Below are 21,000 nucleotides of genomic sequence, written 5' to 3'. Positions count from 1 at the left end.
TCATGGTATCAGAGCCTAGAGCTCATTAGTTGTGTTGTGAGAGTGAGTGGGAGAAGAGGGAAGAAGAAGAAGAAGCTGTGAAGATTTCCATTGAAGCTGTGGAGCAAAAGAAAGCTGTGGAGCTCACCTTGGTTACAGATCTGAAGCTTGGCCTAACTGGTAAGAGTAGAAAAACTCCCTTGAGTGGATTGCAGGTGCCAAAGAGCATGTTCAGTGAAGATTGAAGTGCATAAAGCAAGCAGAAAATTTTTGTTTTGAAGCTTTCATGGAAAGCTTGTGAATGAATGTATTTTGGCACATGTATTTGGGGAAGTGCAAGCAAAGAAGTGAAGGTCTCATGTATTTGGAAGGGCACATGTACTAGCAACTCAGGAGCAAATCATTCATGCAAAAATTGATGCATTTCAAGTGATGTGTGAAGGAAAAACTCTGGTTTTGTGAACTTCTGCAAAACAGAGAACGTACCCCCCGTGGAGGATCGATTGCGAATGCTAGAGGAAAAATTGAGTCAAACCCTTCAAGCACATGTTAGCTTAGGTCGTTTCTAAGGTGCTGGTGAAGTGAATGTGCAAATGCCCCATCCCTAGAGCCCTCTGGAGCAGGCGGCGCATTCTGGAGCAGGTTCTTGGATAGTTTGAAAAGTTTTTGGTCTAATTCACTCATTTGGACATCAAACTTGGTGCTTTAAAGCTTGCAGTGCTTAGCAAAAGTGTGATTGAGAGTTGTATTACATTTGGGGCAACTCATGTGATGTATTTGGAGCTCATTGAAGTTATTTATCAGAGATTTGCAGGTTTGCAGAAGTTCTGTCCAGAAACAGAGCATTACTAATCAAGGCATTAATCCTTGTCTATATCAAATTGGACTAATTCCTTTGGTACAAGAAAGGAGCTATGAGTTGCTAAACTTTTGATTCAAAAAGTTTTGAATTTGGATGAGATTTGAAGAATCTATGAGCTTTTTAGTGACTGTTGGTCACTGACATATGTAGAAATAAGCAAACCAGAGTCACATTTTTTATTGTAGCTCACTCAACTTGAAGAATTTGGTCATTTCCTCTTAGGAGCACTTGGAGCAAAGTATTGGGAAGCTAAAGCATACATAAAACTTGGATTTCAACAACTTTTTGAAGGATTAAGGATCATTCTTTGACTGGTTTTTTACTTGGTTCTCTGGCGAGAAAAAACCAGAAAATTTCAACTAAACTTTTTTGAAGTGTAATGCCTTGGATGGTTGAGATACATGCATTGGAGTGTGTTTGGAGGTAAATGTGTATGCAAAAAACATATTTGAAGCATTTTACAAAGGATTGAAGTCTTGGATAGCATTTGCAAGTGTGACATTACAGGGTACATTTAGTACATTGTTTCGAGTACAATCTGTAAGCAAACATGGGAGATGGTCCGATACAAATTGTTGGAGAGAAGCTTGACAGAACTAACTTTCAAGTGTGGAAGTTTCGAATGAAGAGTTTTTTGAAAGGCAAAGGTTTATGGAGTCTCGTGTCGGATGAAGACCCGGAGCCATTCCTACCTCCTCAACCAAATAATGCTCAGTTTGTGGCTCACAAGCAATGGGTAGAGCGGTCTTCGAAAGTGTTGCATTACTTTTCAATATGTGTAACAGATGCCTTGCTTATTAACATCCAAGATGCAGATACACCGAAAGAAGCATGGGATATATTGTGTCGAATGTATAAGACAGACACTGGTGCAAGGAAGATATAACTAAAGCAACAGATTCACAGTGTAACACGAAGGAATAGGAGTATACATGAGTATGTTCACGAAATCAAGGGTTATGCAGATTCACTATCATCAATTCATGCCCCAATGGATGATGATGATTTGGTTGCTCTCACATTGCGTGGTTTAGGCCGGGAGTACAAATCTTTTGATACTTCCATCTCAGTAAGGTTGGGAGGAATGCCAGACTTTAATGAGCTTGTGTCATTGCTCATTGTGGAAGAATTAAAGCTTGGACTTGGTGGTATGAATATTACAGGTGGTGCATCCAGTAATGATGAGCATGCAAGCAATCAGGCTTTTTACTCATCTAGAGGCTCTCAAGGCAGGGGGAGATTTGCCCCTCGAGGCCGTGGAGGACGTGGTTAGAATGACAGGTCTACTCAACCACAATCAAATCAGAATTTTCAGAATTCACAGTCATCATTTGGACCACGTGGAGGTCGTGGATTTCAATCCCATAGGGGGAGAGTTGGAACAGGTGCTCGTGTGGTAGAGGACGATGGCAAGGTCCTCAACAAAATTTGAATGGGATTGAATGTCACTATTGTGGCAAACTTGGACATATGGCAAAAGATTGTTACAAAAAGCAGAATGATGTCAGGAATAGAAGACCACAACATGGAAATTATGCATCTACTAGTAACAATGATGGGAGTTCAAATCATCTTTTTGCAATGAAGCACATTATGGGGACAATGGATTCTCAAAATGCTGGAGATGAGTCATGGTATATGGATTCAGGTGCCTCAAACCACATGACATGTCATGGTGAGTGGTTTGAGAAGATGCAACCATTGGGTACAAATGGTTATGTGGTCATAGGAGATGATACTCAGCATCTTATAACACATGTTGGCAGTGTGCCTTTGAGTATGCATGATGGAAATGTGAAGAATATGTCAGAAGTGCTATATGTACCATCCATTACAAATAATTTGGCATCAGTAGGCCAAATAGTTGAGCAGGGACTACAAGTAAGATTCAATGAGAATGGCTGTTTTGTGGAAGACTTTAAGCATGGCTGCAGATTGATTGCCAAAGGTAAAAAGGAAGGAAGGTTATTCAAACTAGATGCAGGCATACCAGAATTGAGCTCAGCCATGTTTTCTAAAAGCAATGGGATTGTGCAAGACATTGATATGTGGCACAAAAGGATTGGACATGTCAATATACAGAGATTAAAGAACATGCAAACAAGAGGCATTGTCAGTGGATTGCCTAGATTCAAATATGATGGACATATGCATGTTTGTGAAGCCTCTCAGTTTGGAAAGCAAGCAAGGTTGAGGTTTCCTAGAGAAGAAAATATGAGTAACATGCCACTTGAGATAGTACACAGTGATGTATGGGGTCCGCACAAAACTCATCTATCAAAGGCAGTTTATACTATGTGACATTCATAAATGATTTCAGCAGGATGACATGGATATACTTTCTGAGAGAGAAGAGTGAAGTGTTGGAAAAGTTCATGGATTTCAAAGCTCTTGCAAAAAAGCAATATGGCTGTTGGATTAAATGTTTGAGAACAGATGGAGGTGGTGAATACACCTCAAAAGCTTTTGAGCATTTCTTGAGGAAGCATGGAATAAGAAGACAGTTGACTTGCAGGTATACACCTCAGCAGAATGGTGTGGCTGAGAGAAAGAATAGAGTCATATGTGAAGTGGCAAGGGCAATGCTCAATGAAAAGAGCATGCCAGATTACTATTGGGCAGAAGCATGTGCTACTGCAGTGTATATTCTGAACAAAACACCTACAGCAGCCATTCATGGAAGCACGCCAGAGATGCGGCTTACAGGTTACAGGCCAGACATTGGACATCTCAAAGTTTTTGGATGCATAGCTTATGTACATGTGCTTGACGAAAGAAGAAGGAAGTTGGATCCTAAGGTAGAGAAATGTGTATTTGTTGGATATGCACAGGATCGAAAGGCATACAAATGTTATAACCCTCAAACTAGACAAGTGGTCATCTCACGAGATGTGGTGTTTGATGAGCTTGCTAGTTGGTACAAAGCAAAAGATGAGGGAGTCATTGAGTCACTTGAGGCAGATGTGCCTGTGAACTTGCCACAAGCAAGTTCTAGTTCTACTACTATATCTGGGCCAGCACAGCAGAAGCTGAGAGTAGCATTGTACGTCCATGGTCAGGACGTTTGAGGCATGAGAGTGTGAGCACTGGGAGTAGTGCTATGGATAAAGGAAAGAAGAAGGTCGAAGGAATTGGAATCACAGGTTATGAGTCATCTAGTTCAGAGAGTTTGGATGAGGAGCTTGGCATACCCGTTTTACGCACACCTGGTGCTAGGCAGGACAGATATGTGCCACTACATGCTAGAGTTACAGGTGTACAGAGTGACCTGCATGCATTGCGGAGATCCCAGAGAGTCAGATATCCAGTTGAAAGATTGACATATCGAGATTTTGCTATGCACTATGCATACATGACATCTATGGTGTAGCATGTGGAACCTACATGCTATACAGAGGCTATTGGAGAGCATGTATGGGAGAAAGCCATGGATGAAGAGATGGATGCTTTGGACAAAAATGATATATGGGAATTGGTTGAGTTACTGCAAGGAAAGAATGCAATTGGTTGCAAATGGGTGTATAAGGTAAAGTGCAAGTTAGATGGCAGCCTAGAGAGACATAAAGCAAGGCTGGTCGCTAAAGGATATGCACAAACTTATGGTCTTGATTATGATGAAACTTTCAGCCCAGTGGCTAAGATGGCTACTGTGAGGTCTATCATTGCACTAGCAGCACAAAAAGGCTGGGTTTTACATCAAATGGATGTAAAAAATGCTTTCTTGAATGGTGAACTACAAGAAGAGGTGTACATGGAACAGCCAGAAGGATATGTACATCCAGAATATCCTACTTTTGTTTGCAGGTTAAAGAAAGCAATATATGGTTTGAAGCAAGCACCTCGTGCTTGGAGTGACAAGATCAGCAAATATCTTGTCAGTATTGGATTTGTGGTTGGAAATGCAGACTCTTCACTTTATGTGAAGAAGACACATGATGGTATCGTGATGATAGTCATTTATGTTGATGATTTGATTATCACAGGTGATTGTGGGAAAGGCATTGATGAGGTTAAGGCCTCTTTATGCAGAGAGTTTGATATGAAAGACCTTGGTGATTTAAGATTCTTTCTTGGCATTGAGGTGATAAGAACAAACAAGGGTATATGGCTGGTGCAAAGGCAATATGCACTTGACATGCTGGCAAAGTATGGTATGACAGCATGCAAACCAATGTTGACGCCATTAGAGCAAAACATGAAGCTTAGGGCTGATTTGGGTGATGAGCTTAATGATATCACCATGTACAGAAAAATGGTTGGTAGCCTTATCTACATGACCATTACGAGGCCAGATCTCAGCTATGCAGTTGGTTTGGTAAGTCAGTTTATGCAGAGTCCTCGTAAACCTCACTTGGATGCTGTGAGACGTATTCTGAGATACGTCAAAACTACCATGCATTATGGTCTTTTCTATGAGGCAGGAAAAGACATGCATGTCTATGGATATACAGATGCAGATTGGGCCGGTAGTGCATATGACAGGAGATCTACCAGTGGCAATGTTTTCAGCCTTGGTAGTGGAACCATGAGTTGGAGCAGTAAAAAGCAACCTACAGTTGCTTTATCTACCACAGAGGCCGAGTACCGTGGAGCAGCCATAGCTACATGTGAGGCTATGTGGTTGAAGAAGTTGCTAGATGATGTCAGGTTACAGAGTGATATGAGAGTTATCATTCATTGTGACAACATGAGTAGTATTCAGCTTGCTAGCAACCCAGTTTATCATGCCAGGACCAAACATATTGAGGTCCACTATCATTTCATCAGAGAGAAAGTGCTAGCTGGACAAGTTGATTTGACATATGTACAGGCAGATGAGCAGGTTGCAGATATCTTTACCAAAGCACTTGGTAAGGATAAGTTCGAGTATTTCCGTCTAGATTGGGAGTCCTAGAGATGGACATGTCGAGCTTGAGGGGGAGTGTTGAAATGTCAAGCTCGTATACAGCTGGAGGATAGCACATGGGTGCTGACAGAGTGATAGTATGGTAGATGGATATCGTGTGGTGTGTTTATGACCGCGTCCACAGCTGGTCATGTGTGGTGTAAATTGATTGGTACATAGGGGTTACCAATCTGGTTCTTTGTAAATGTGCAATTTCTCACCTAGCAATTCTCATACCAATGGAAGCTAAATGGTCCTCCCTAACATGGTTTGATGTGGAGGGAAGCTTGACCTCTGTGCAGGTAGTTTGCCTTGTGGAATAGAATGAAAACTCTCCTCTCAACTTTCCTCTCACCCTAGAGCTTCCTGGCCTCTATGTAGGTAGTTTGCCTTCTGGAATAGAATGAAAACTCTCCTCTCGCTTTAAAGTGATTTCCTCAAGTGAAGTTAACTTGTTTGGTGGGTTAATTTATGGCAATCCCCTTTTTGTACACCATGGCCTAGCACCACATACCCTTTCTACATGATGGTGCACACGCACATGTATATGTATATCACTTTGGTGCACATATTCTCCAATATTATTTTCCATAGAATATATGGGGTAACATTGAGCTTGTTATGTATATTTTGGAGGACTCACCTATGCTCATCAAGCAGTGTGTATATGGGATGGCCCTATGTATAGAGAGCATGGGTGAGGGAGATCCCATTCCCCTCTAGCTCAAGTTGTGGAGTCCATACTTTTGTTCCTTCTTAGATTAGTGAGTTGAGTAAGTTCATCTCCTCCTTATTCTCTTAGGAGTGTAGTTTAGGGTGTTAAGTGTTGGGTGTGGCTTGCTCACTCTTGAACACTCCACATGTGCAAGAGGCTTGGTCACTCTTAAGCACTCCCCATGCACGAGAGGCTTGTAGTTGAGAGCTTGTGTGGGTTTGCCTTTATCTCATTGCCACATCCTTATCACTTGCTTAAGCTTAGTCTTGTGAGTAAGAGGTGAGTGTGGTGTGGAGGTGAGTGTGATGTTGATGTGTTGCATTTCCTTTTCCTTTTAGATGATTTTCCTTTCCCTCTTGTTACTCTCTTCCTCTCTCCTCTCATTTCCCTAAGATTAGCATATTCCTTATTCATTATTCTTTGACCAAGGATTTGGGTGAGAGACAAGATCTTGGGTGGCCTCCCATGGGTATTCCATCAACCCTCAAATACCTAGACCAGTGGCTTAACAATGGTTTCTTTGCTAGGACAAGTTTGTAAGGATGCATCTTCATCAAAACAATCATCATCAATAAACATCTTGGCTACATCAACACATGAAAAGATCATATGAGGCCAAAACTCTTGTGTAAGTTATGGGTTTTGTTTGGCTTTTTTTGGGTAATTATTTTCATATTTTCTTGAAGGGGTGCAAGCAAGTAAGATGTTTTTTGACCTGTGGCCAAGACCTTTGAGCAGCTTGAAGAGGCTCTGTAGAGTGGGAGAGCGAGAAGCTCTTTTGAGGTGGAGAGTAAGGTGAGCAAGAGGTAGGGCTCAGCACAACAAGCAAGACCATATCTTAACAGTGGGTCTGGTTCCCACAAGGTTTTCTATGAAAGCAACAAAAGTATGATCAACCTGCTTTTCTTTACAGTACCACCTTAGAGTTTTTGGTCTAAATTTTGGGGATCTTTTCTTCCCTTCCCAACATCTCACCTGCAACATACAAAATAAGTATTAGGAGTTTATTCCTAGTACGTTTGAAGCTCACCAAACTCTAGGCAGGAATCAGATGATATTCCTTTGCAAATTTTGTATCAACATATCCAGCTCAGTGCATCTTATCTTATTCATATTGCACATGGACCAGCACATATACACACACTTATGCATCAAGTCTGAATCTTGCAAACTAGTACATATAACCTTCATAAACACAATGGCATTCCTGCTAGACCAAATTTCTAACAAAATGCAGGCTCTGATATTAAAAACCAGACCAATGTGTTCATCACTAAATGACCATTTACCTAAGATCCATTCCCCCGCATGTCTACAAACCCAAGCTCTTCTCTATCGATTTAGACAATTTGTACCAAGTACCCCTGATTGCTGGGGGCAGTCCCAAAAACACATGTTTACCATCTTCAAGTGGTGACCTGCACACCTGGGACAGATGCCACTAGATATATTTCTCCTTTGAAGTTTGAAACCAATAGGTAATGCCCACATGCATACCTTCCACAGAAAAACTTGAAATTTCTTAGGAATTTGGCAATCCCAAAGAAGATTCCATCTCTTTTTCCAATTAGGTCTCCAATTGACTTTCCAAATTTTATTACAATACAGCACATTAGCATCCCCATTTCTCATTAGTGAGTATCATTCTCTAGTTTTGCCATCCTTTAGCTTGACACCATTAAGCCATGTCCAATCTTTGATCTAGATTGAAAAATCACTAGCAGTAGAACATAGCTCCCTTTGAAATAGATCCAGTACTTGGGCTATCAAATCCCTTTCCCTTCTAGATAAATGATATTCCAAATTTAAATGATCCACATCCTTCCACCCTACCATATCCCTATCCCAACAGTCATCCAAATACTTAAGGCCTTTATTGTTGAGACTCTTTGCAGCACAAGTGTCAAGTAAGGCCAAAGGGGGTTTAAATTTATGAGTTCACCAGAGACCCAAATTGAACATAGAGTTACTTGTCACTCACCCACCTCCATCCCAGATCATGAGACCCAAACAGTCCTTCCAATATTTGCATAACATTTTGCAAACTTAACCTTAAGAGGAGCAAAAGAAAAGAGTTTATCCTTCCAATTTAGATCCACCCATTTACCTTTAGCCATTACATCTGAGAGGTCAACTAGTTCTCTCGTCATTAGTGCCCAAATGGTGTTCTGAGATAAACATCTAGGAAGCATCAGAGCATTTCTTGCAATGCAATGAAAGGCATATAAATAATACCAATGCCCCCTTCTCTTTTAGGCACTGTCAGTTTGTCCCATGCAAGCCAAGCAGAGACTTTTTTTTTTCCATTACCATTTCTCCATAGGAAGTCTCTAATAGGTCTTATAATTTTCTTCCAATGACACTTCCCAATATCCTACACAGGGCACAGAAACATAAAGTAAGCATTCAACAACTGTATTGTAGATATCAACCCTGCTATGGAAGGGGACTCTGATGCCCTCCCATTTTTTCAATTTCTCCAAGAACCTATTTATTGCCCATACTACCAGTTGTTTATTAGTAACCCCAACTCTAAATGGGATACTAAGTAGTCTAACAATCTGACCCTTTTGCACCACATCACAGCCCCACCTTTGCATATCAAAGTCATTATCCTTAGTCAAGCTGATAATTCTGGATTTCAGAATGTTGCATTTAGAGCCAGAAGCATTGGCAAACTCCTGCACTATCTCTAAAGACAATATCACATTATTGTTCTCAACCTTTAAAAACAGTAAAGAGTCATCAGCAAAGCATTGTATAACTAGTTGTTCACTAGACTTGAGCTTTAGTCCAGTAGTATTCCCTTCAATGCATGCTAGTTCTAGAGAAATTATTAGAGGATGAGAGGCAATAACAAACAACAGGGGTGATAAAGGACAGCCTTGTCTGACTGATCTGTTACTCTCAGACCCACCTACCACTCTTCCATTTAACAACACCTTAGAATAGCCTCCCCAAGAAAGAGTGTAAATGCATGTTGCCATTTTTGTCCCAAAACCCAATTTTTCCATCACTCTTGCTATAAATGACCAATGAATCCTGTCATATGCTTTCTCTAAATCCAATTGCAACATGATGCATTTTTGCTGAGTTTTAATAGCCACATCTCTTCCCAACAATGCAACAAAAATATTATCATATATTGACCTTCCTTTGATAAAACCATGTTGTTTTTTGGAAACAACATCTTGCAGCACCAGAGTAATTCTAAGAGCAATCACTTTAGCCAAGATTTTGTAAATCATTGTTAACAAAGTAATGGGCCTCCAATGGCCAAACTTGTTGCACAGGCAATTTGTTTTGGGATGAGCTTTAGTAGCCCTTCTTTAAAATCCTTATCCAAAAGCCCTGTATTGAAGGCTCTCTTACAAATACCACACACAACCTCTTCCAAGGAAGGCCAAAAGGCTATGAAGAACTTTGTGGATAAGCCATCCCAGCCACCACGGGCTTTCTCTCTCCCCAGTTTTAGTAAGGCACGCCAACATTCATCCACATCAATATCTCTTTCTAACCATATCACTTTATTTGGATCCACATTTTGTCTCAGTAAACCCAACAACCTATCTTTAGCTTGGAATCTCCTCAAGGAACAATCTTCCTTCAAACTAAGAGTAGAACCCATGAATTTAACCCACTTCATAGCAAGAGTATTCATATCATTCAAGGGGGTCCCATCTTCATCTAGAATGCTTCCCATAATCTCACTATCACTCTTTCTTCTTGGGAGTTTAAATAGTCTATTATCTAGTTTTCTTTTGTTATTGAAAAGATTCCATTTAGCCCAATTCTCCTGTTCTCTGGAACATCTATCCTCCTCCTCCTTAGTACTAGCATGGCACTTAAAGTACAATGTTGTATCTATAGCGTCCAAGCCTATAGTTTGTCTCTTCACAAGAAGCTCCTCCAACAACAAGGTAGCCCACTTTCTTCTTTCCCCTCTCCTTTCCTTAGCCCTCAATTTACCCACATCTCTAATAATCCCTTGCATTTTGTTGGCAAACTACCTCCAGGCACCATCAACCCCTTCTCCTTTTAAGTTTTCTAATTGCTTCTTTTATATAATCCACAAAGAGAGGGTCCTTCAAAAGCAAATTATTCACTCTCAGTTTCCTTGTTGGGTAATGAGAAAGATCTATGCTAGCCCCATTATTAATAATCTAGGATGTGTATATTAGAGGAGGTGTTAACCTTTTTCCATACACCATGGCCTAGCACTATATACCTCTCTATATGATAGTGCACACGCACGCATATGTATATGTTGAGATATCCAGCTCAACTAGTGCTACGGTGGTCTTTGTTGACCTGCCTATGTGATAGCTTCTGCACTTATGCCACTAGCATGGTTGGTATACTGCCAGTGTATGACAGGCTGTGTGACAGCCACTTATAAAAATATGGCACAGCGGAAAGAGAGATAGTAAGACAAAGCATAATAGACAATGCAACAGATACACAATGGAGAGAATTAAGAATTTTGATTATACCAAAGAGGTACAAGTGATGGTGTTGTCCACCCATGCGCTCTCAAGTAGAGCTTAGATGGCGATCTAGACAGACTCTGGATGGAGGATGTATGAAGTGTAGAAGGGGGTGGATACTCAAAAGCATTGGATGCCTTAGCTCATGGTAACCATGTCCATATATAGTACTATAGGCAGTGTGGTTGACGAGTATACAACGAGGGCAGTTACACTACATAGATACGATCACTGCCCGTGTATCAAGAATGCGGCCCATCAACCACCACCCACGGCAACCATGTCCATATATAGTACTGTAGGCAGTGTCGTGGACGAGTATACAACGAGGGCGATTACATTGCATAGACACGGTCACCGCCCGCGTATCAAGAACGCGGCCCATCCACCACCACCCACTAATGATGGACTTGGTATTTGAGAAAATATTCTAGAGAATATTCCTCATACCGTCGCCTTGGACCCCAGCTAACGCTCGTACCCCTGACCATCTCCTAACCATCATCAATTGTCACAATAATGACTCCATCGGCATCTAAGCCGGGGTTCCCACTAAAGACATATGCACCACGGCTACTCCTCATAATGGAGGCCTAATAAATGTGCATTATACATTAAAGTGAGATACATGCTAAGAGGCAGGCATTGAGTGTACACTAACACACTTTAGAGTACTAGAGTTATGGCATAGTTATAGTGCCAGCTCATATAATCCGGTTCACACTATAGATCGACCATTGTATGTTATCATAGTAGGAGAGTACTTTCCCTTTATGTATGTACTCTTATCTTTTAGTTATATAGTTGTAGAGAAGAGAAGAAGATAGAAGAAAATTCAGCCATCCATCTCTCTCTTGTGTCTTGCACTCTCTTGTGTGTGTGTGTGTGTTTGCTTGCAACAAGGAACTCAAGCTGTCTCTCTCTCCCCCGCATTCTCTTTATGGTATTAGAGCCCCAGTTTGTGTGAGAGCTAAGGAGGTAAGCAAGAGGCAAGTACAAGCAAGCAAGGAAGAGGTACACGAGTAAGAGCATCATTATCTCTTTCCTTTCTTGGTTTAGGTACAACACCCCCTCGGTAGCTCCGGGAGCTACACATCACCGATTGAGGAGTTGTCTTTGCAAGCTTGGAGGTGTCTTTGTAGTACATAGTACTTTGAACTATTATTTTATGAACAGAATCGTGTTTCGTACATGTTTCGGTCTTCGTTTATCACTGTAAGGTATTTTCGGTAGTTTCATGAAGTTCGGGTGGAGAACTATCTTTGATCAAAATCTGCTTATTGCAGTGCAACAATGCATTTTGGGAGTGCAGACAGTGTTTGCATATGTAGTGGTAATATTAGGTGTATGTACATGTAGTACTCTGGTAAGATCTAGTGACATACAAGTTGTGCTGAAGTACCGCTGCTGCAGTAGTCATCACAAAAGAAACTGTTGTGTTACAAGTTACATACAGAAATCGTATGTTTGCAAGTTTTTGATTGTTACATGCAAAAATGTCTAAGGACTCAATCAGATTGTCAGTGAGAAGTTGGACAAGAACAACTTCCATTCTATTGGAAATAGGGTTGTAGGAATGCACACACATACACATAATCTAGAAGCTCAAGGGAGCACATGAGATGATAGATAATAAATGTGTGCTGTACAAAGAAGATAAGTATACCCCAAGATGGGTGTATACCAGCATGGGGGAAAAAACCTCCTAAAGAGGGAAAAAGTGCCCCGGCTGGTCCTAGTGTGTTCACACACACATCACACACAGCGGAGAAGCTCAAGGTGCACACAATGAGATGATAGATAGATAATAAATGTGTGTTGTACATGAAGATAAGTATACCCCAATATGGGTGTATACTAGCATGGGAAAAAAACCTCCTAAAGAGGGAAAAAGTGCCTCGGTTAGTCCTAGTGTGTTCACACACATCACTACCAAATATGGCTACAAATCTCCCATGGGAGTGATGATGTGAACAAGGGGTGAGCTGGCACTAAAAGTACAGAGATGTGCCAAGCTCTTTGGACTGTGTGATGGGGAGCCCAGATTAGTCCCCAAAGGGAAGTAAGTTTAAAACTTTGTGAAAAGCTTCAAACTTCTCTCAGTGGTTGGGAGAGCCTTCGTGAGAACAAATCTACCAAGTTTTCATGTGTTGGCACATAAGCCAAATTGCTTTTCCTTTCAGAGCATCTCTCCCTGACATAATGATAGTGCACCTCAATGTGCTTTGTGCGAGCATGAAAAACTGGATTCCTCGTAGCTGCCATAGCACTCTAACTGTCAGTAGAGATGGTAGTAGCTAAGGACTCGCCAATACCCAAATCAACAACAAAAAGTCCAAATGGGATCATGGAAATCCTTTCCATGGCCACACAAACTTAATTAAACTTCTCCAGGTAGTACTGACTGGGATCTCCAATTCCATCAAATTTGGTCATCATCCTTGAGATGGCGATTGGCTTTGTTTTGCCATAATATGAGTCTCTAGGTGCTATTCTTTTATGGAAACCCCCCCCTTCCCATTTAAAATGACATCCTAAGCATATCTTTTATGTAATCATGTGGTGGTGGTAGAACGTAAGGGAAAGGTTGCACAAAACCGTGCTGTGTCTCAGGGTTTGGTGTTTCTTGCTCACTATGCAGTTTCCAATAGCATCGGCCCTACTTTGAGATTATAGGCTTGTGTGACAGCTGAGGACACATCATGTGATTTCTCTTATGGAACCCTTGGGGTTGAGGTAGTCCCTGTCATTGGCTCCTTACCATTCCCCATGTCTGATGTTCCTCTCGTACGAACCTCATCCGAATGAAGAGGAACTAAAACTTGGTTTTGTAATGAAGAAGTTTCTATAATAGAATCCTTGAGAAGGTGGGACTCTTTCTTGGACCGTGTGTTCTTATTGAGTGTTTTGTGGAATTCTCCTCCCTAATGATATAGCAAAAGAGACATGTACTGATTGCCAAAATTGTGGTTATTTGGGCTACTTGAGCTTGGGACAAACCTAACCCATGATCAACACCAAAGATTTAAAACATTATGTCATCTGACATGGTTTGTACGCACTTCATGAGGGAGTGAACCTTGAGGTTCCTGGTCCTACTCTCACTCTTTTACTGGAGCTTTATCCAAAGATAGGGTGGTTTAGTATCCTTTTCACAAACTTTATGGTATTTTTTACTGAGCGAATTGGTGAACCTGGAGCTTAGAGGATCATGATAGCTCTTGTTTCTAAGGGTTTTACTATTACTCCACTCATGTCTATAAGTAATTAGCTCATCACATCCCAAAGCTTCTCCCTTGAAGTAGATCTAAACGAGTCTTTGCTTCTTTACATGAAAGCACTCTATAGATTTGAATGAAGGAGTCTTGCCTTCTTAATAGGGAAGGACTTTATTTGAGCTATGGATTTGCTAGGACCAAAGGCTGGGTGAGTTTAAAGAGGTAAGATTTGATACAGTGTAGTTGAATGTATTTGTCGTTTTGAATAATTAGTCCAAATCGAGGGTTTCACTTTGGTAAAATGGTCTCTAGTGCTTTTTGATCTGAATGTATTTAGACATGTGTGTTTTACCCATGACCTCATGTCTCACAGCTAGTTGGCTTACATCATGGATTTTATATAAAATGACTCATGTTTTACATCTGACATCTCATGTCTAGTGAGAGCTAGACTCACATCTCATGTCTCATGTGGCTCACGGCTCATGTCTCATAGGGATTTTTATGAAATGGCTCTCTTACTGGTCTGGTGAGCTAGACTTAGGAATTTTTATGAAGTGGCTCTCACACTAGTCTAGTGAGCTAGACTTAAGAATTTTTATGAAATACCTCACACTGATCTGATGAGGTAGACTTACGGCTTATGTCTCATGTCTCACATCTAGGGGACTCACATCTTATGTCTCATGCTTGGTGGACTCACATCTCATGTATGGTGACTCAGGTCTCATGCTTTTTGTGGACTCATGTCTCATGCCTCACATCTCACGTCTAGTTGAGCTCATGGATTTTTTTTTAATGAAATAGGTCCAGCAAATTTTTTCTTTATGAAATAGGCATGCTTGGGCACAAATCTAAGTAGTGTTTGGGGCCATGTGCCTCTTAGTCAGGGTTGGTGAGTAATTATTGAGAGCACAATAAGCATACTTAATGCTCCAATAATTACAAAGGATAATTTTTTTTGTTAGAAAGTGATGCTGGTATAGATTGTACAATAAGAAAATCTTGCTAGGACATGGGTAGGTGTGTCCTTACAAGTCTTTAAGGCACGTTTAATTAGTTAGTACAATATTAGGTTCACCTACCCTTTGACTCACGCTCACGTTCTAGTTGACTTACATCTGTTAACTCATGCCCACATCTGAGCTCACGCTCGTGTGTATTATAGCTCATGCTCACATCTTTTTTGTGCATGACTATGGACTCATGTCTCTTACCTGACAGGTGTTTAGCCTAGTGTTTTAGATTTTCAAGGTTTCTTAGACTTAATGGTGGTAGATGATTAAGGTTCCTAATCCTACTTATCGATGATTGCTTATAAAAGTGAAGAAGTGTTTTTTGTTTGATTTTAGTTGATTTTGCATGCTTCTAAGCTATAAGTGATTAAGCATTTTTTGTAGTTGATTTCGCATGCTTTTAAGCTACCAATTCTAACAATATATGGAAAAATATGAAATGCATGAGTAAAAATTACTCTAATCCACACCTAATGGAGCTCATAGCTTATGTTTTTGAAGTGGATTCTACTCCTAATCACAATTGCTAAGCTATTCCTTTATTCAATGCATTGAAAATGCACCAACACTCACAAGAAGGAGGATCTTCATAGTACAAAACTTGAAATTTAAACTACCTAAGAGTTAAATGCTTTAATGTTACCATCTTGTTAGAGCTCCTCTATTCTTCTAAGATCCATACAAGACGATAGATATTATAAATGCACTCAGTAGAGAGAAGAAGAGTGGATTGTTATTACTATCACAAAATCACACAAAGAAATAGAAGCCCCATCCTTTCTCTCCAATATTCTAGTGTTTAATATCACAAAAACTGGTTTGATCTTAGTTAATGATGACCTGATTAAACCTAAACCTAAGTTAAACCTCCGTGGAGGCTCTAATTAAGTGGGAGATCCAAGGCTAGGGAGGATCAAAGTAAAGTACAAAATCCATGATTGAAAGAAAATACAACGATAAATAAAAATTAAGAATAATCTCAAATCATAAGCTTAATCTTGATTACAAATCTCATCCTAAAGTGAGCTTCAAATACAACATAAATAGCTCCAAGAGAGAATTTAAATGATTCACAATTTTGGCATGCCAATGATTCATGTGACAAGTACAAAGTATCTTACCCCATTCAAACCATGTGCCTCTTACTAGCATCGATCATGTGCCTCGTAAATAAGCCTACACCTTCATCCATTTACATTCTCACCAATGACCCTTGACCTTTGATCAATATCATATAATTTTGCCATTAACTTTAGATTTTAACAGTTAGGTGAATGCATTTGAATTTTGTGCACATTTAGCTTCTGGTAAAGAAGGCAAGCATATTATAGCTTGTGTTATAAAAAAAAAGATTTGAAAGGAGTGCACGTTTGTTTATTAGTGTGAGGCTTTTGCCTTGTTCACCAATTGATGATTAAGCATCAATTCTACTTTTTATCTAAGAGTGAAATATTCTGGAGTATTTGATAATCAAAATGCCCGAAAGAGAACATGACAATCGTCCAAAATCTCCCTTGTTTCTGTCGCCTCTCTTTGTTATGTAGGCCTTTCACATTGTCTTTTGGACTTCTCTTAAAAGTTTGGGCGTGCAATGTTGCAAAAAACATATAAATTTCAACTTTCTATATGCAAATTTTATAGCGTTCTCTGCTCAACATGCAAAATTGTGACATTCCATGTCAACTTTTGGCAACCCACCCTATGTGTGGCAAGAAGTGTATATTATCATTATGATTGTAAACATCGTGTCGGTTTTAACAAGGAGTTCACCACACACTACATTTTTGAGATCCAGTGCAAGAAAAAAAATGTGATGTCCAAAAGCAAGTGTTATTGAGCAGGAGTTAGAAAGCAATGATCTAAAGGAACATATTTGATATAATTGGATTGTTCACATTATCCCCCAACCCAAGCTTACACTAGAGTTTCTTCTTACCTTGGGATTCTTTTACGCCCCTTGTTTCGTTATTGGATCTCTGCCTTTCCTGCTTCCGTGTTGAAGACAAGATGGAAGAGAGATCTCCCAAGAAAGCTCTGATCACGGGAATCACAGGCCAGGACGGATCTTATCTGACGGAGTTTCTGCTGAGCAAGGGCTATGAGGTCCATGGGATCATCAGAAGGTCCTCCAACTTCAACACGCAGAGGCTGGAGCACATCTACATCGATCCCCACAACGCGGGAGCCCGCATGAAGCTCCACTATGGCGATCTCAGTGATGCATCCGCCCTCCGCAAGTGGGTGGACACCATCTGCCCAGACGAAGTCTACAATCTAGGCGCCCAATCCCATGTGGGTGTCTCCTTCGAGAACCCAGACTATACTGCAAACGTCGTCGCCACAGGCGCCCTCCGCCTCCTCGAAGCTGTTCGCACCCACATTGAAGGTACAGGCAGACAGGTATGTACCATGTCAAGGCTATGGATTTGTGTAGATTCAATGTTTGTATATACCCATTTATACTACCGCTTACTATCTGATGTAATTAGGATCATCATGTGCCCAAATGCATGTGATTAGTCATGTTTTAATGTGATAAGTCCTACAATATCTCCCTTCTCCTCACAGAGCAGCCTTTCAACTCTGGGCTAACATCTGCCCCCCTTTTTCTCCCTTGCCATTTTTAGGTACGCTACTACCAAGCCGGATCCTCAGAAATGTATGGTGCTTCTCCCCCTCCCCAAGATGAAAACACCAAATTTCATCCTAGGAGCCCCTACGCAGTCTCCAAAGTTGCAGCCCATTGGTACACCGTTAATTATAGAGAAGCTTATGGGCTCTTTGCTTGCAATGGCATCCTCTTCAACCATGAGTCTCCCCGCAGAGGAGAGAATTTTGTCACAAGAAAGATCACCCGTGCTGTTGGGCGAATCAAGATTGGGCTTCAACACAAGCTTTTTCTTGGAAACCTGAAAGCTTCTCGAGATTGGGGGTTTGCTGGGGACTATGTGGAGGCAATGTGGCTTATGCTACAACAACAGACGCCAGATGATTATGTGGTTGCAACAGAGGACTCTCACACTGTAGAAGAGTTTTTAGAGGCGGCATTTGGGTATGTGGGTTTAAACTGGAGAGATCATGTGCAGATTGATCCAAGGTATTTCCGCCCTGCAGAAGTGGATAACTTGAGGGGTTCTGCAACCAAAGCCAAGGAAGTGCTTGGTTGGGCACCCAAAGTGAGCTTCAAGCAGCTAGTAGCCATGATGGTGGACTCTGATCTGGAGAAGGCAAAGAGAGAGAAAGTACTGGTTGAACATGGCTACATTGATTCCCATCAGCAACCATGATGGGTGTTCCAAGTCAGTATAGCTAGAAGGTGCCGAAGGGTTTTGAGCTTGTCTAATGCAACCATGATGGATTTCCTGAGGGAGTTTGATGTTGAGGAATGCGTCTGTTGCCAGCAAACACAGCATCTGGCATTTCTAGTCTATGTTTCTTATCAATGGATGTCCCTTCTCTTGCTATTAATTTCAAAACTAGCAAGTGAAACATTTACTTTATGTTATTCTATCCTTGCAAAGAAAGAAGCAGCACTGGCTCCTGTCCAGTACATGCTTTCGCTGAAATTATACTACTTATTTTTTTACACCCTAGTAAATATGCAATTTAGTGCTCTACACTGCATTTTTGTATGGATTGTGATAGTCACTTGCGGACTATGGTTACAGAATGATTGTGCCATTCACAGTGGAAAACAAGCTGACTAATGCAGGTAGCCGTCTTTGCAACAAAAAAAAAGAAAAAAAAAGCTTAGTGGATGTGGTTTGAATAGTTGGAGGAGATGAAACCATTTGAAAAAGTAAAGGTAAATTGGATCCTGTGCATGCATTAACTAAATCAGACGTGGCTTGGACTATTTTTGTCTTCAAAGGCAAAGTGATCCCACTATGCAAAACCAGTAAATATGTAAACCTAATGGGCCATGGCCTCCCATTTTCAAGCACAAATGTATAGATCTTGCCTTGCAAGACCAACAGTTTAATAAGAGTAACCGAAAAGTTGAATTTACCCTCATTTCTTGGAAGTAGAATCCTGCTAGGTGCATAAAGGTCCGAGTTTTTACGTACATGCACTAAGGTTATGTGATATATAGTTGACCAATAATGTTAGTTTTTTTTGTTTTAAAAGCTTAAAAATATTACTGGAATTTTGTATTTGTCTCAAAAGCTTTTAAAATTTACTGGTTTTCTGTGTTTTATGTAGATAATCGTCAAGAAGTTCCTGTTGGTTTAAGAAAATTGGGCGAAGCTTGAAACCACATCTCAACGTTGTCACAGACCCACTTCTTGAATAATGCTGTGTGAATGGGTGAGGGAAGGAAATAGCTAAGATGGAACTGCAGCTTAACTCCAGCTTCTTCTCATGACACGTGTGTAGTTCCCAACCACGTGAATATGCCCATTGATCTTGCTTTCCAACAACCACCCCACTCTCCCCCCGCCCTTGCCGCTCCTCCTCCTCCTCCTCCTCCTCCATCGGTAAAGATGGGTCGGGATATCAGCATCTGCACATCATCATGGTACCGTGTCCCAAAAGGTACAGTTTAGCCTCTTGAAGGTGGTACTAGACAAGCTCCACCAATCAGTTACCTGACCATAGGCTAGTGAACACCATGTTTAGCTACTTGAATGAGTCATGACTTTGGTTCCAATGGCCCTGATCTAAAATTAACGAGACTTGAGAAGCAGGTTGTGCACTGTTGTGGTGACCACCTTTGTCCACCTACATGGCACACATAATAGAGAAAGGGAGAGAGGTTTGTAACAAGCCCACGTTGACATTGTGGGCTTCAACTACTAGGGTAATGCCTTCAAAAGTTCAGAAGTTTTACCATTACAAACTCTCTACTATAAGCAACTTTCTTTCCTGAAAAGTATTTTTTATTGGCTTACATATTTTCACAGTCAATAATATCTTATCATCTAAATCATCCTTAGGCTGCATTAGACCTGCTTGGGAGGCAGTTGAAGCAAAATGTTATATGGGATTAATGCAATGAAAGAAGGCGTGATCGGACTATGGGCCTACTTCAAACCTGTCAACGCCCTCCTTGTATGCGTTCTGATTTTGGCCATGGGAGCTAGCTTGCAAGGTCAGCAGCAGATAGAAGAATAAAAAATTGGCCATGGCCACAGCGCAGTCCTCACCACATTCTGATTCCAGAAGCTTGATGACCTGCAACCATGAGAATTCAAAGTCAGAGATACTCCCTAACGGCCCCTTCCCTGCGGGTCTCAGAGTTATGGTTGTCGATGGTCACCCTATCTGCCTCCTCATCCTTGACAGAATGTTAAGGAGATGCTCCTCCTAACCATACCTCTGTGCATCAAACTATAGGGTTTCTGATTTTCGGACTAGTTCTGAGTCTTAGCTTTCCAAGTTATCGAGGATCTTAACTTCGGCCATAGCCATATCTCTGTGTTTTTGTGGTTTACTCTGTAAACCATGTTCACTATCTGGTTCTAGGGTTTACTTACTTCTGATCCGAGGATCTAAAGGTGATCGTAGGATTCAACTCTATCGTTTTCTGTGGTGGTGTAGGGTTGAAGGTTTCAAGCTCTTCAGGGTGCACCTCTCTGCAAAGTCTCATCGCCTGCTGCTGCTATGGAGTCTTCATCTCACATGAAGGGAAACGGAGGCTGCATGTATGCAAATATACTTTAAAACTCAAAATTTGAAGATTCTGAAGGTGCAACTACACTGTACTGAGGTTTTTTCCTAGCAGTTCCAATGTTCTCACTCATGTCACCTGTGTGTGTGGCGTAAAAGGTAATCGCTGTGCAACAGTTTTCACAAAGAGCAGTTTTATTTGCATTGGTTGCGTAAATGAGTGTCTCA

The 21,000-nt window shown here is 40.9% G+C and overlaps 1 protein-coding gene across 1 annotated transcript; it reads left to right on the top strand.

Moving 5' to 3' along the window:
• Positions 1–17,071: 17,071 nt before the first annotated feature.
• LOC147636408 (GDP-mannose 4,6 dehydratase 1-like) lies at positions 17,072–18,777 on the top strand. Its single transcript, XM_086801850.1, has 2 exons — positions 17,072–17,562; positions 17,790–18,777. The coding sequence occupies exons 1-2, from the start codon at positions 17,170–17,172 to the stop codon at positions 18,447–18,449; spliced, it is 1,053 nt and encodes a 350-aa protein (XP_086657976.1). The 5' UTR covers positions 17,072–17,169; the 3' UTR covers positions 18,450–18,777.
• Positions 18,778–21,000: the final 2,223 nt, after the last annotated feature.

This window comes from Cibotium barometz, chromosome 8 (genome assembly GCF_041138505.1).
Source record: "Cibotium barometz isolate CiBa-2024 chromosome 8, ASM4113850v1, whole genome shotgun sequence".
Lineage (NCBI taxonomy): Eukaryota > Viridiplantae > Streptophyta > Polypodiopsida > Cyatheales > Cibotiaceae > Cibotium > Cibotium barometz.
Note: the sequence above shows the minus strand (reverse complement) of the source record. Positions and strands in the feature narration are given on the sequence as shown.

Coding starts and splice junctions, on each gene's coding strand:
- LOC147636408 (XM_086801850.1), top strand. CDS start 17,170: ATGGAAGAGAGATCTCCCAAGAAAGCTCTGATCACGGGAATCACAGGC. Junction 17,563..17,789: donor TTGAAGGTACAGGCAGACAG/GTATGTACCATG, acceptor TGCCATTTTTAG/GTACGCTACTACCAAGCCGG.